The following is a 14,918-nucleotide window of genomic DNA, read 5'->3' as shown; positions in this document are numbered from 1 at the left end:
CTTCCAAGGTGGGTAAAACGAGGACCCAGATTGTTGGGGGGGCAAGAGGCCGACTCTGTAAACTGCTTAGAGAGGGCTGTAAAAGCACCGTGAAGCAGTATATAAGCAAATGCTACTGCTAAGTGCTAACATATTTTATTAAGAGTTTTGTATTTAGACTAATTTAATAAAAAAGCAATCACAAAGCAACTCCGTAATTCCAGACCTGAGTGAGTTAAGCTTGCAGAAATGGCAACTTTTGAGAGAGTTTATGAAAATTGCTTAATCTGAAATAAAAGACAACGGTGCCTTGAGCATCAAACATCAGCTAGAAAATGCTGAATTAACTCATCGGGATGTCTTCTTAACTGAATTGAACCAACGGGGCAGGCCAGACGCAAATCGGAAGGAGCATCTAATGGGAATGTGTTTTGTTTTTTTAAAAAGGCTGAATAGCAAATAATTCAGCATCTGGCAGAATTTAATACTATTTCTTCAAATGCATCTTAAGCAGCGAGAGGCATTAATTATTGAACTTGGTTCTGAACATTGGGTGGCTGCCAGGCTGCCTTCACTGAGATGCTGGGACAAGAATATAGATTGGATCGGATGTTAAAAATCAGGAGTGAACATCGCAGAATCTAGCCATAAAATCCTCCTGAGCATAGAGGCCATATTTGGGACCAAGCTTTCTCGGGGGTAGATGTTCTGCAGAGAATCTGGGTACTCTTTTTTAAAAAAAATAAAAAACACAAATTGATAAAATCTCAGCCCACCAAGCAAAAGCTAACTGAGGCCCCCCGATCCATGAGAAAATTCTGCTTTCCTTTAATAAGCCTGGCTTTTGAACGTATGAATGTGCCTTCGAGGCAAGTTGGGATTCCCGGAGGCCACATGGAAAAGGCCCTGCAGTTTTCTTGGCAAGGTTTTTTCAGGAGTCGCTTGCCATTGCCTCCTTCCCAGGGCAGAGAGAGGAGGACTGGCTCAAGGTCACCCAGCTGGCTTTCATGCCTAAGGCGGGACTAGAACTCCCAGTCTCTTGGTGATTGGCCCAAAGTCACCCAGCTGGCTTTCATGCCTAAGGTGGGACTAGAACTCACCGTCTCCTGGTGATTGGCCCAAAGTCACCAAGCTGGCTTTCATGCCTAAGGAGGGACTAGAACTCCCAGTCTCCTGGTGATTGGCCAAGTCACCCAGCTAGCTTTCATGCCTAAGGCGGAACTAGAACTCCCTGTCTCCTGGTGATTGGCCCAAAGTCACCCAGCTGGCTTTCATGCCTAAGGTGGGACTAGAACTCACCGTCTCCTGGTGATTGGCCCAAAGTCACCCAGCTGGCTTTCATGCCTAAGGCGGGACTAGAACTCAGCGTCTCCTGGTGATTGGCCCAAAGTCACCCAGCTGGCTTTCATGCCTAAGGCGGGACTAGAACTCACCGTCTCCTGGTGATTGGCCCAAAGTCACCCAGCTGGCTTTCATGCCTAAGGCGGGACTAGAACTCCCTGTCTCCTGGTGATTGGCCCAAAGTCACCCAGCTGGCTTTCATGCCTAAGACGGAACTAGAACTCACCATCTCCTGGGGATTGGCCCAAAGTCACCCAGCAGGCTCTCATGCTTAAAGTGGGACTAGAACTCACCATCACCTGCTGATTGGCCCAAAGTCACCCAGTGGCTTCCATGCCTAAGGCAGAACTAGAACTCACATCTCCTACTTTCTAGACCAGCACTTTAATACTACCCCCAATGAGCTTTTGAGGTCTCCTGAAACACAATTTCCGCACATTACTCATAGAAACCGTCCAAGGATAACAATATAGTTTTACCTTCCGGACATAAGACACGGCGTCTTCTTCTGTGTAGACCTCAGCACTGACCCCTCCCCTTCGATGGCGGGCTTTGACCACCGGGTTTGGAGGTGGTGGAGAAACTTCATCGTCATGAGAATCTGACTGGGAGCTGGATTTCTGCCAAGACTGGATCTGTTTGTTTTCTTCCTGTGAAAACGAAAGAAAGCCAGAGAAATTTCATTTATTTCATTCAGTCATCAAGCTATAAAGTTCACGTGGGCAGTCCTTGATTTACGACCCTAGTTGGGAATCAGAATTTACCCATTGCTCTGCAAAGCAACTGTTGAATGAGTCACTCTTCTGACCGAGGCTTCCCGAGAGCACGAAGCAAACTCCTGGTCCCGACAAAAACCCCTTTGATTAATTGACTGTGAATTCTGCTCATTCACCTCCAGCAAAGTCTTTCAAAGGAGGATTTACAGTCACAGACCTTATCTGGCTTGGAGAGCTGCCAGGCCGATATCTGGAGAACTTGGCAAGGAGTCTCGGAGAGTCACGAACCAATTAAGCGAACTAATTTGTCTCCTGCAAACTCCACTCCCCTTTCGCTCCTCTTTTATTCCCTCTGGGAGGGGTCATTCACTGTCCACCTGTGGCCTTACTCCCAAGTCGACCCCTGTTCTTTAGCTCTTCCCTTCGTCTGGCAACTCTGCGTATGCGCACACTGGGAACAGGTTCCAGCTGTTCTTCTGCCTCGCTGATGTCTGACTCTGAAGGCAGCTGATAACTGGCATAACGGCCCTGGCCCCCTCTCTGCCTCCGACACAGAGCCCTCATCAGAGCCTTCCCCAGACTCCAGGACTGGCCCAGGTTCCTCCCCAACCTCCTCACTGTCCGAATCTGCTGGCCACTGGCAGGCCACAACAGTCGTGCCCAATTTTGTGACCAGCTTTCCCATGGTTGTTAAGTGAGTCACTGCAGCCGTTAAGTGAATCACATGGTAGTTGAGCAAATCTGGGTTCCCCAGATTGACTTTGCTTGTTGGAAGTTGGCTGGGAAGGTGGCCAATGGCGATTACATGACCACAAGACTCTGTGGCCAAGTTTTGATCACGTGATCGTGGGAACGTTGCAATGGTTAAGTGCAAGGATCAGTCGTACATCTCTTTTTTCGTAACTTCAAATGGTTGCTAGACCATCGGTCGTAAGTCAAGGACTACCCATACATTGTCCCCCCCCCCCAAATGTCATTTCCAGTTCTTATTAAACAAAGCTTTAGCCAAATCAATCTTTGCATATTTTTAGCTGGAATGAATGAGGCTATTTAGAAGACATTTGCATGGGGCAAAAAGCCAGTGAAGGGGCTTTAAAAAGTTTTAAACAGCCACTAGAATTCCTATCTAGTGAAGTCTCTACAGAGAAAGGTCCAGATTGGACCTCCTGGGGGAGTTTCTTTGGATTGCAAACTCCCAAACATTTTATATATATATAAATGTGAATATACACCTAAGATAATAGACATTATAAATTATTACTTTTAGACATTTATACAGGATCTTCACAGGTGAGCAAATACCAAAACACTTCAGAACAATAGATGGGGAGATGTTTGTCCATCCATCCATCCATCCATCCATCCATCTATTGATCCTTCTATCTCTCCACCTGCCATTTTGTTTTTCACAGTTTTTTGATGGGGAACAATTAGGTGCCCCACAAATACCAAAACACTATAGAAGAGTAGATGGGGAGATGTTTGTCTGTTCATCCATCCATCCATCCATCCATCCATCCATCCATCCATCCATTGATCCTTCTATCTCTCCACCTGCCATTTTGCTTTTCACAGTTTTTTGATGGGGAACAACAAGGTGTCCCATAAATACCAAAACACTATAGAAGAGTAGATGGGAGATGTTTGTCCGTCCGTCCATCCATCCATCCATCCATCCATCCATCCATCCATCCACCCACCCACCCATCCATCCATCCATCCATCCATCCATCCATCCATCCATCCATCTATTGATCCTTCTATCTCTCCACCTGCCATTTTGCTTTTCAGTTTTTTGAAGGGGAACAGTGAGGTGCTCCACAAATACCAAAACACTATAGAAGAGTAGATGGTGAGATGTTTGTCCATCCACCCATCCATCCATCCATCCATCTATTGATCTTTCTATCTCTCCACCTGCCATTTTGCTTTTCACACAGTTTTTTGATGGGGAACAACGAGGTGTCCCATAAATACCAAAATACTATAGAAGAGTAGATGGGGAGATGTTTGTTCGTCCATCCACCCATCCATCCTTCTACCCTACCACCTGCTTTTGCTTTTCACACAGTTTTTTGATGGGGAACAATTAAGTGTCCCACAAATATCAAAAGACCACAGACGAATAGATGGGGAGATATTTGTCCACTCATCCATTCCCACCACCTGCCATTTTGCTTTTCACATCGTTTTTGGGAACAACCAACATTGGCACAGTACCCAACTGGGCTTCACAATACACCGTTGTGTCCTGTGTGGTCATGCCAAAACCCTCCCAAGGCTTTGACTGCTCTCCTATTACGTTGAGGAGATAATTTAGGAAATGAGTCTACTAAATAGAAGGTTGCGGAGGAGGAAACAGATTGGGTATCCATGGCTAGGAGATGTGGTTAATTATCACCTTAATCGGCTGGTGGTATGGAGTCAGGAAATGACTTATGGCTTGCTCATCCGAGATAACGAGAGAAATTAAGAGAAGCTGCTTCTTAATGCAGTGGCACCTTCCCAAGAGTCCCAAGAACCAACCATGTTCAACGTTCTTATGAGCGACAATTTTTATGATTGTCTCGTGGGGGGGGAAAAGTACTGAGTTGTTCTTTCTCATGGAACGTTTCCAAAAATGGCTACTAGGTAATGCTAGAAAGTCTAAATTCAGACCATCCTTATTCCAGGGGTGAGGAATCATAACAGACGCCCCCACAAGAAGCCCTCAAAGATATCTTATGACGCTATGCAAGACCCTTCTACATTTTCCGCTACTCACTAAATTCACTGGCACGGGATTATCTTCCAAGAGGTATTCTTTTGGCGAAATTCTCCTAGGTGTTGCTCTGACGCTTAGGAAGAAGAGGACCAAAATAAATGTGCATGAATGACCTTGATTAGCACACCATCCCCCACCCCCTTGGCTTCCTATTTTTCCAGTTAATCCCAAAGGAAAGATGAGAGGGCAGAATCCTTCCCACTGGACATTCTCCTTTGAATCTAAAGACCGGTTGTGTGATGCCAAGATCTGTAAATGGTGGAACTAGCTGCAGAATTGTGGGTTCTCCATCTCAGGAGGCTTTTAGGATGAGGTTCAACAGCCATCTCTGAAGGATGGGTGTTCAAGGGTTGTTCAAGATCAATGTTGTGGAGAGATGATAGTACAGGTAGTCCTCGACTTACAACAGTGACCGTTCAAAGGTTCGACGGCACCCAACCCAACCCAACCCAACCCTAACTCAACCCAACCCTAACCCTATACCCTAAACCTAACCTAACGCAACCGTAACCCAACGTAACCCAACCCTAACCCAACCCTAAACCTAACCCAACCCAACCCTAAGCCAACTCAATCCTAACCCTATACCCTAAACCTAAACCTAACCCAACGCAACTGTAACCCAACACAACCTTAACCCAACCCAACCCAACCCTAAACCTAACCCAACCCTAACCCAACCCAATCCTAAACCTATACCCTATACCAAGAGCCAAGGTGGCGCAGTGGTTAAATGCAGCACTGCAGGCTACTGCTAGATCAGCAGGTCAGCGGTTCAAATCTCACCGGCTCAGGGTTGACTCAGCCTTCCATCCTTCCGAGGTGGGTAAAATGAGGATCCAGATTGTTGGGGGCAATATGCTGACTCTCTGTAAACCGCTTAGAGAGGCCTGAAAGGCCTATGAAGCGGTATATAAGTCTACTGCTATATTATTGCTATTACCCTAACCCTAACTCTAACCCAACCCAAACCCAACCCAACCCTAATCTAACCCAACCCAACCCAACCCAATCCTAACCCTATACCCTAACCCTAACTCTAACCCAACCCAAACCCAACCCAACCCTAATCTAACCTAACCTAACCCAACCCAACCCTAACCCATGATCATGTGGTCAAAATCCAGACGTTTGGCAGTTGTTTCATATTTATGACGGTTGCATTGTCCCGGGGTCACGTGATCCCCTTTTGCAACTCTCTGACAAGCAAAATCAATGGGGGAAGCTGGATTCACTTAACAACTGGGTTACTAACTAATCAGCTGCAACAATTCACTTAACAACTGTGGCAAGAAAGGTCATACCATGGAGCAAAACTCACTTAACGAACGTCTCACCGAACAACAACAAAAATCCGGGCTCAATTTGTGGTCGTAGGTCCAGGACTACCTGTACCACTTTATATCACGTGGCTCATGGGGCCATGCTTGGAATGCTGTGTAGCATTTGGTCACCACCATACAAAAAAGATTCTGAGACCCCGGAAAGTGTACAGAGAAGAGTAATGAAGTTGATCCTGGGTGTAAGATGCTAACTTGTATGTGTTAGCCATCTTTTCCTTTGGATCTCTGGCCTGCCACACTTTCTATTATTCTACTATGCATTTTCTATTGCAGGAAAATGGGAAGGGAGGATTGTACGGTGTTAGATGATATGTAGCCATAACAACATTCTTTCTAGAAAGCCATGGTCATCCTTTGTCTTTGCACCTCTGCACCTGACCGGAACTGGATGGGTGGAACTGCCAGCATGGCAGTGGGAGATTGGACCATGTGATGGGCTGGTGGGTGTGGGGGGGCAAGACCTTGAACTTTCAATTGGGTGGGGAAAACCGAGAAGCTTTCAGATTCGGGTTTTCCCAGATGTGCCAACATGTCTCTCTTCATAAATTGGAACTTTGAGCAATCCTTTGCCTCGGACTCTGATTTACTTTTGGATGCTATTTGGAATCCTGACATTAAACTGAATCTGACAGTATGAGGAACGGTTGAGGGAGCTAGGTTTGTCTAACATATTGAAGAGAAGGATTGGAGGGACATGATAACGATCCTCCGATACTTGAAGAGCTGAAACAGAGAAGAGGGGGTTGACTTATTCTGCATAACACCTGCGAGTAGGACAAGAAGTAATGGATGGAGAGATTGTTAAGAAGAGATTCAACCCAGAGCCAAGGAGAAATTTTTTTTGACAGCGAGAACAATTAATCAATGGACTAGCTTGCCTTGGACAATGGACATGGGGAAGTGGTAGCTCAGTGGCTAAGACGCTGAGCTTGTCGATCAGAAAGGTTGGCAGTTCGGTGGTTCGAATCCCTAGCGCCACGTAATGGAGTGAGCTCCCGTGACTTGTCCCAGCTTCTGCCAACCTAGCAGTTCGAAAGCATGTAAAAAATGCAAGTAGAAAAATAGGAACCCCCTTTGGTGGGAAGGGAACAGCGATCCGTGTGCCTTCGGTGTTTAGTCATGCCGGCCACAAGAGCACGGAGATGTCTTTGGACTGCGCTGGCTCTTTGGCTTTGTAACGGAGATGAGCGCTGCCCCCTAGAGTCAGGAACGACTAGCACATATGTGCAAGGTTGGACTAGAAGACTTCTGAGGTCTTCTTCTAGCCCTATGATTCTATTCTATTCTATGCTGTGCTGTGCTGTGCTATTCTTCTGGGAATTACATACGGGAGAACCAGAAGAAGCCAGAGAAAAAGAGGGGGAATAGATAGAACTCCTTCCAACAAGAAAGTCAACTCAAAGTCTCCACTTGGAAACCCTCAAGGGTTTCCCAAACCCCGCTCAACACAAGTCGAAAAACCACGCGCCTCTCGCCCAACAGAAGAAAAGTTGTGAGAAGCACAAATCTCAGCACATCGTTGTAGTTACGGATCTACCCATGACAGCGTCACACACTCATGCACACACGCACAACTCTCTAAGAAGCCCAGGGGTGTTGACTCCCCAACATCACTTAGGAGGAAGCAGCGAGGAGAAAGAAACACCCTACCTCTATCCCTGCAGTTAAGGACCGCTGGCCCTCCACATCGACCATGTTTCCGGAATCCACAGCGGAGCAGAGGGAGAGGAAACCTCAGGGCCACCTGAGGGAGGGGCCTTGCCCGTTCCCGGACTGTGCGTGAGCGCCAAACGGCAGCCAGCACACCTCCCCATCTTCATCAACGTTCCCCTCTTCTCCCCCCCCCCCCCCCGCCAACCCGTCAAGACAGCTCCGTCATCGGAAGGACAAGAGAGTTGAGATTCAGCTGGCTCGGGTCCATGATCCAGAAATGCAGGAGGTTTTTCACCACCTCCCCGAAGCTGAAGAAGCCACGTTGATCGGGAGGGAAAGCAAAATTTCTCCGTTCTGCATAGGTTTTCCAGGTGGAAAAATACTGCAGAGTTCGCCTCCGGCTCTCTAATATTTGGATAGAGCTGGGTCATAAATACTTTGACCTCCAATTCTCAAAACCTTCCCTTAAGACTACTGAAAATGCCTAGTAAATCATGGACCATCATGGACTCTCCTTATTTTTTGCCTTATGTCCTTACCTCCTCCCCCTCCCTCCCCCCCGCCCGGTTCGGCGATCCACTGATGATCAATTGGCTACTCAACATCCCAGCTCCTACAATCCCCCCCCCCCTCACTTCTTGGATCCCAAACACATTTTGCAAGATCCTCCCTCGATAATAACAAGCCTCGGGTGAGACGGATGAGCTTTAAACCACAGCCTCTCTAAGAGAATGTTAAAAAGCTTGAAATAAAATATTCAAACCGGGGGTGGGTGAGGGGGAAAAAATCAATGGCTCTTAACAAGGTTCCAATGAAATAGTAGAGGGCATCCTTTCCAAAGGCAAGGAAAAAGGTTCTAGAAGCTGCACCGGGATTAACCCCTTAGCTAGGTCTTCTCCGACCGCCAACCCCACTCCAGGAGAGTGAAATAGAAACGCAGGCAAGTTACCATATAGTTCTCTCTTCCGTCCGTGTCTTCATGAGAGCATCTCTGCTAGCCAGCTCCACTGCCAATTGGTGCAGCTAAGCGATGGGATAGCATTTCTATGCCTTGCTAATTCACTGCTGGAGCTCCTCTCTCAAATGCTTCAAGCCCATAAGTCTAAAACATACACCAGGATCCAGAGATAAGCTTGTAAACAAAAAATAAGGAACATTCCCTTAGGACTTTAAACATACACACACACCTTTTGCTATCACAGATACACAAGCCTTCATTGTCACCCCTAAATTCCTGTACCGAGTCTCGGGGAAAGGAATCATAAATAAAACCTTTCCCGAAAACAGCCCTCGGAAAAGGCCGTTCCTCAAAAGTGGATTCTTGCATATCTTTCCAGAAAATTCCCCGTCAAGGGAATGTCACTCATCCTTCACAAACACATGGAGAGAGAAAGAGAGGAGAGAGAGAGAAAGAGAGAGAAAGAGAGAGAGAGGGAGGGAGGGAGGGAGGGAGGGAGAGAGAGAGAGAGAGAGAGAGAGAGAGAGAGGAGAGAGAGAGAGAGAGAGAATCACACACTGTTGCCATGGCATTCCCGTGTCTCTGCGGGGATGAATGACATCTGTCATTCACAAGCACAGACGTGATGGGGGGGGGGAATGAACTTCCATTCCTGGAACGTGCTTGGACCAACTCGCATCCTTGTTGGCGTTGGGCGCCAAGATGGCCATCTTATTGCGCAAGAAAATATTGGCGACTTTTATATCACTGGAAGATTGAGGAGGCCAAACACGAGGGAAGAGAGAGACCTTAACTCATAGCCTGAGGCTCTACAAAGATTCATAGTCTACGCTAAGCCATAGCTACTTCATCCGTGGTTTGTTCAATGAGGTGGAGTCACACAACAACATACAGCCATCAACCACAACTTCGATAACACAATGGTTGGAGTCACCCAAGCCCTGAAGACTCAAAGCACATTCCTGTGTCTCTCCGGGAATGAATGACATCTGTCATTCACAAGTACAGATGTGACGGGGGGGGATGAACTTCCATTCCTGCTTGGACCAACCCAATTCCTTGTTGGGGTTGTGCGCCGATGGCCTTGAGAGTCAACACAGATTCAGGGTATGGGAAGTTGGCAATTTTTATATCATCAGAGATGGTGGAGGCCAAACATGGGGGAAGAGAGAGACCTTCATAACTCATAGCCTGAGGCTCTACAAAGATTCATAGTCTATGCTGAGCCATGGCTACTTCATCCGTGGTTTGTTCAATGAGTTGGGAGTCACACAACACCATACAGCCGTCAACCACAACTTCGATAACACAATGGTTGGAGTCACCCAAAGCACCTGAACTTTGGACCATGGGTGGAATCAGCTCATATATTTCAGCTACCATCTCATTCTCATTGTACGGGCTCCTGGGATTAATTTACTCAAGATTTACGATGTTTCCTGGGTATGTGGAACACACTGAAGTAATCCTACCAGCTAGGTTAAAATGAGAGTTGTGTAGTAGGCAAGAACATCTAGTTCACTTTCTGAGTTAGACACAGGTAGTCCTCGACTTATGACAGTCCATTTAGTGACCATTCAAAGTTACAATGGCACTGAAAAAGTTTTTCACACTTCCAACTTTGTAGCATCCCCGTAACTGGGTGATCAAAATTCGGATACTTGGAAACTGACTCATATTTATGACGGTTGCAGTGTCCCCGGGGTCCCGTGTTCCCTTGTGAGACCTTCTGACCAGCAAAGTCATTGCAGAAGGCAGATTCTCTTAACAACCCGGTTACTACTGCAGTGATCCACTTAACGACCGTGACCAGAAAGCTAATAAAACAAGGCAATGGCCACTTAAATCAATGTCTCACTTAACCACAGAGGTTTTGGGCTCCGCAGTGGCCGTATTTTAAGGACCACATGTAGAAACTCAGAAAGGGAGCTCAATAAATGTAGGTTTTCAAAAATCCACCAAGCAGTGGTGCCCAAATATATCTGTCTGCCTTACGCAGAGTTTATTTGGCTTTGAACAAGCAGAGCAAAACAGGGGTAGCAACAGCATCTTATTAGTACATTCTCTCTTATTACTCTGGTCAATCTTTAAGTCCATCCCAGCCAGAGTCGAAGCTTCACAGATCTCTCTGGTACTACCTGGTTCTCATAAACAGTTGAGGTCATTGGTCACTGAGCTCATGGCCGTCTAATGCGCATGCCTGTACGTAACCTTTTCCTCTCTTCCCACATCTGGTTCTGCTAATTAGGGGAGCTCATAGGTATCCGAGATAACCAGCTACTGAGACCATGGCATTTTACTGCACATGTCTTTACGTAACGTTTCCTCTGTTCCTACAAATAAAACAACTGTCTCACTTAGCAATGAAAGTTTGGGGTTGTTAAGTCAAGGACTACCTGGACACAAGCCGTACGGGATTCTCCAATGTGAGAAGAGCCCAGTGTTCTGACCGAGGCTTCCCGAGAGCAGGAAGCAAACTCCTGGTCCTGACAAAAACCCCTTTTATTAATGGACTGTGGATTCTGCTCCACATCCAGCAAAATCTTTCGAGGGAGGATTTACAGTCACAGACCTCATCTGGCTTGGAGAGCTGCCAGGACAATCTCTGCAAAACTTGGCAAGGGGAGAGTCACGAACCAATGAAGCGAACTAATGGTCTCCTGCAAACTCCACTCCCCTTTTGCTCCTCTTTTATTTCCTCTGGGAGGTAGAAAGAGGTGGTACAGGATGAAATTTGGACAATGGGCCTCCGTGGTCCTGCTGTCTGATGTGTGGTGGTCTAGGCTTCCCAAGAGCAAACTCCTGGTCCCGACAAAAACCCCTTTGATTAGTTTAACTGTGAATTCTGCTCATTCACATCCAGGAAAGTCTTTCAAGGGAGGATTTACAGTCACAGACCTTATCTGGCATGGAGAGCTGCCAGGCTGATATGTGCAAAACTTGGCAAGGAATCTCAGAGAGTCACGAACCAATGAAGTGAACTAATGGTCTCCTGCAAACTCCCCTCCCCTTTCGCTCCTCTTTTATTTCCTCTGGGAGGGGCCATTCATCGTCCACCTGTGGCCTTACTCCCAAGTTGACCCCTGTTCTTTAGTTTTTTTCCTTCGTCTGGCAACTCTGCGTATGCAGAGTGCTCGACCACCACAGGTGCCCCCGACATGAGTAATGTCAAGCTGGCCACACCCAGCTGGCCACACCCACCCCGGCCCTCAAGGTCAAACACAACCCTGATGCAGCCCTCAATTTAATCGAGTTTGTTACCCCTGATGTAGGGGAAGGAGTGGCATAAGATGGGGGGCAGAATGAAAAGAGGCACTAGCCTAGAATCCTCTTTCGCACCTCTTTTATTTCCTCTGGGAGGAGCCATTCATCGTCATTCACCTGTGGCCTTACTCCCAAGTCGGCCCCTGTTCTTTAGCTGTTCCCTTCATCTGGCAACTCTGTCCATGCGCACACTGGGAACAGGCTCCAGCTGTTCCTCTGCCTCACTGATGTCTGACTCTGAAGGCAGCTGATAACTGTCGGACGGCCCTGGCCCCCTCTCTGCCTCCGACACAGATCCCTCCTCAGAGCCTTCCCCAGACTCCAGGACTGGCCCAGGTTCCTCCCCAACCTCCTCACTGTCCGAATCTGCTACCAGCTCCACTGGCGCAGTGCGTCCCTGAGCGAACCAGCAATAGTAGCAGCCGGAACCCACCTCTGGTGATGAGAGGTGACATGATAGCAGTGTTCTGTTATTTGAGGGGCTGCCCCAAAGAAGAGGGAGTCAAGCTATTCTCCAAAGTACCCGAGGGCAGGACAAGAAGCAATGGGTGGAAGCTAATCAAGGAGAGAAGCAACTTAGAATTAAGGAGAAATTTCCTGATAGTGAGAACAATTAATCAACGGAACAACTTGTCTCCAGAAGTTGTGAAAGCTCCAACACTGGAAGTTCTTAAGAAGATGTTGGAGAACCATTTGTCTAGGTGTAAGGTTTCCTGCCTAAGCAGGGGGTTGGGCTAGAAGACCTCTAAGCTCCCTTCCAACTCTGTTATTATGTTCTGTTCTCCCTCTGACCCCAATCTGAGAAGCTGATAGCTGGCATACGGCCCTGGCCCCCTCTCTGCCTCCGACACAGAGCCCTCCTCAGAGCCTTCCCCAGACTCCAGGACTGGCCCAGGTTCCTCCCCAACCCTCCTCACTGTCCGAATCTGCTGCCAGCTCCCCTGGCGTGCCACAACACCCAGAACAAAACCCCTCTGATTGATTTCTCACGGTTTCAGCAAACTTACAGAACTCCCTGCTTCCTGCGCTGAAAGACCGCTCGCCAGCCCTCTGACCTTCATGGAACCTGTCATCGATGACCCTGAGGTGTTGTCTGTTGGTCCTTTGATTTGCATGGAACCCATCAGGGTCTTGCCTCCTTTGATGTGCAGGGAGCCCACCACGGACTTCCCCGCGTAGCTGCTGGCCGGGCCCTGGATGTTCATGGACCCCGTGACTGCGTTTTCGGGATCCCCGTAAGCTGCGCCGCTGACCTGCATGGATCCCTCCAGCATTTTCTCACTGCCTTCCGTTGGCCTGGCAGGAACCTCCCTGGACTTAGTTTTCGACATCCTTCTTGCTTTTTCATCCTGGGAGGTTGCGTTTCAAGACTTGACATTCCCAGGGACAAATACAGACCCACAGGGACACGCAACGCATGCATGAAATAAAAGAGGAAGAAGAGAAGAAGAAGAAGAGAGAGGAGGCTCTATGGAGATTCTCAGTCCTTCCAGGTCACAGATCTGAACCCTAAATAGCAATAGCAATAGCCCTTAGACTTATATACCACTTTATAGTGCCTTATGGCCTTCTCCAAGCGGTTCCTTCTTTCCTTCCTTCCCAAGCAAAAGCAGACTTACATAGCACTGCTTTCCAGCCCTCTCTAAGCGGTTTACAGAGTCAGCCTCTTGTCCCCCAATAATCTGGGTCCTCATTTTACTGACCTCAGAAGGATGGAAGGCTGAGTCTACCTTGAGCCAGTTAGGATCGATCTCTTGGCAGTCAGAATGCAGTGTTTGCCTGCAACATTGCACTGTAGTAACTGCACCACTATGGTTGGCTTCCTTCCTTCCTTCCTTCCTTCCTTCCTTCCTTCCTTCCTTCCTTCCTTCCTTCCTTCTTTCCTTCCTTCTTTCCTTCCTTCCTTCCCTTCTTTCTTTCTTCCTTCCTTCCTTCCCAAGCTATAGCACACTTGCTGTATATGCTGCTTCACAGGGCTTTCCAGCCCTCTCTAAGCGGTTTACAGAGTCAGCCTCTCGCCCCCAACAATCCGGGTCCTCATTTTACCCACCTTGGAAGGATGGAAGGCTGAGTCAACCTGGAGCCTGGTGGGATTGGAACTGCCAAATTGCAGGCAGCCGGCAGTCAGCAGAAGTAGCCTGCAGTACTGCACTCTGACCACTGAGCCACCATGCCTTCCTTCTTTCCTTCCTTCCTTCCTTCCTTCCTTCCTTCCTTCCTTCCTTCCTTCCTTCCTTCCTTCCTTCCTTCCTTCCTTCCTTCCTTCCTTCCCAAGCTATAACAAACTTATATACCACTTCACAGCCCTCTCTAAGCAATGTATAGGGTCAGCCTATTTGCCCCCAACAATCTGAGTCCTCATTTTACCCACCTCGGAAGGATGGAAGGTTGAGTCAATCGTGAACCGGTCAGGATCGAACTCCTGGCAGTGGGAATGCAGAGTTAGCCTGCAACACTGCATTGTAACAACTGCACCACTATGTCTGTCTGTCTGTCTGTCTGTCTGTCTGTCTGTCTGTCTGTCTGTCTGTCTTCCTTCCTTCCTTCCTTCCTTCCTTCCTTCCTTCCTTCCTTCTTTCCTTCCTTCCCAAGCAAAAGCAGACTTATATACCACTGCTTTCCAGCCCTCTCTAAGCGGTTTACAGAGTCAGCCTCTTGCCCCCAAAGCACCCAAACGCTAGACAAGGAATAATAATGGATGGATACTGAACATGGAAGAGATTCAACCTGGAAATCAGGAGGGGTTTTCTGACCATGAAAGCAATCAACCGATGGAACAGAAGTTGCCTTCAGAAGTTGTGGGTGATCCATCCCTGGAAGCTTTCAAGAAGAGATGGGACTTAGCCATCTGTCAGAAATGGTGTAGGGTCTCTTGCTTGGGCGAGGGGGGTGGGGTTGGA

General features: G+C 47.8%; 1 protein-coding gene across 1 annotated transcript in view; it reads right to left on the bottom strand.

The window, feature by feature from the left end:
• PRKAR1B (protein kinase cAMP-dependent type I regulatory subunit beta) overlaps positions 1 to 14,918 on the bottom strand; it is a 44,621-nt gene that overhangs the window by 19,979 nt on the left and 9,724 nt on the right. The window contains exon 3 of the mRNA XM_032230911.1: positions 1,800 to 1,970. Coding sequence (XP_032086802.1) covers positions 1,800 to 1,970 — 171 coding nt within the window. The remainder of the gene's footprint in view (positions 1 to 1,799; positions 1,971 to 14,918) is intronic.

This window comes from Thamnophis elegans, chromosome 14 (assembly GCF_009769535.1).
Source record: "Thamnophis elegans isolate rThaEle1 chromosome 14, rThaEle1.pri, whole genome shotgun sequence".
Classification (NCBI taxonomy): Eukaryota; Metazoa; Chordata; class Lepidosauria; order Squamata; family Colubridae; genus Thamnophis; species Thamnophis elegans.
Note: the sequence above shows the minus strand (reverse complement) of the source record. Positions and strands in the feature narration are given on the sequence as shown.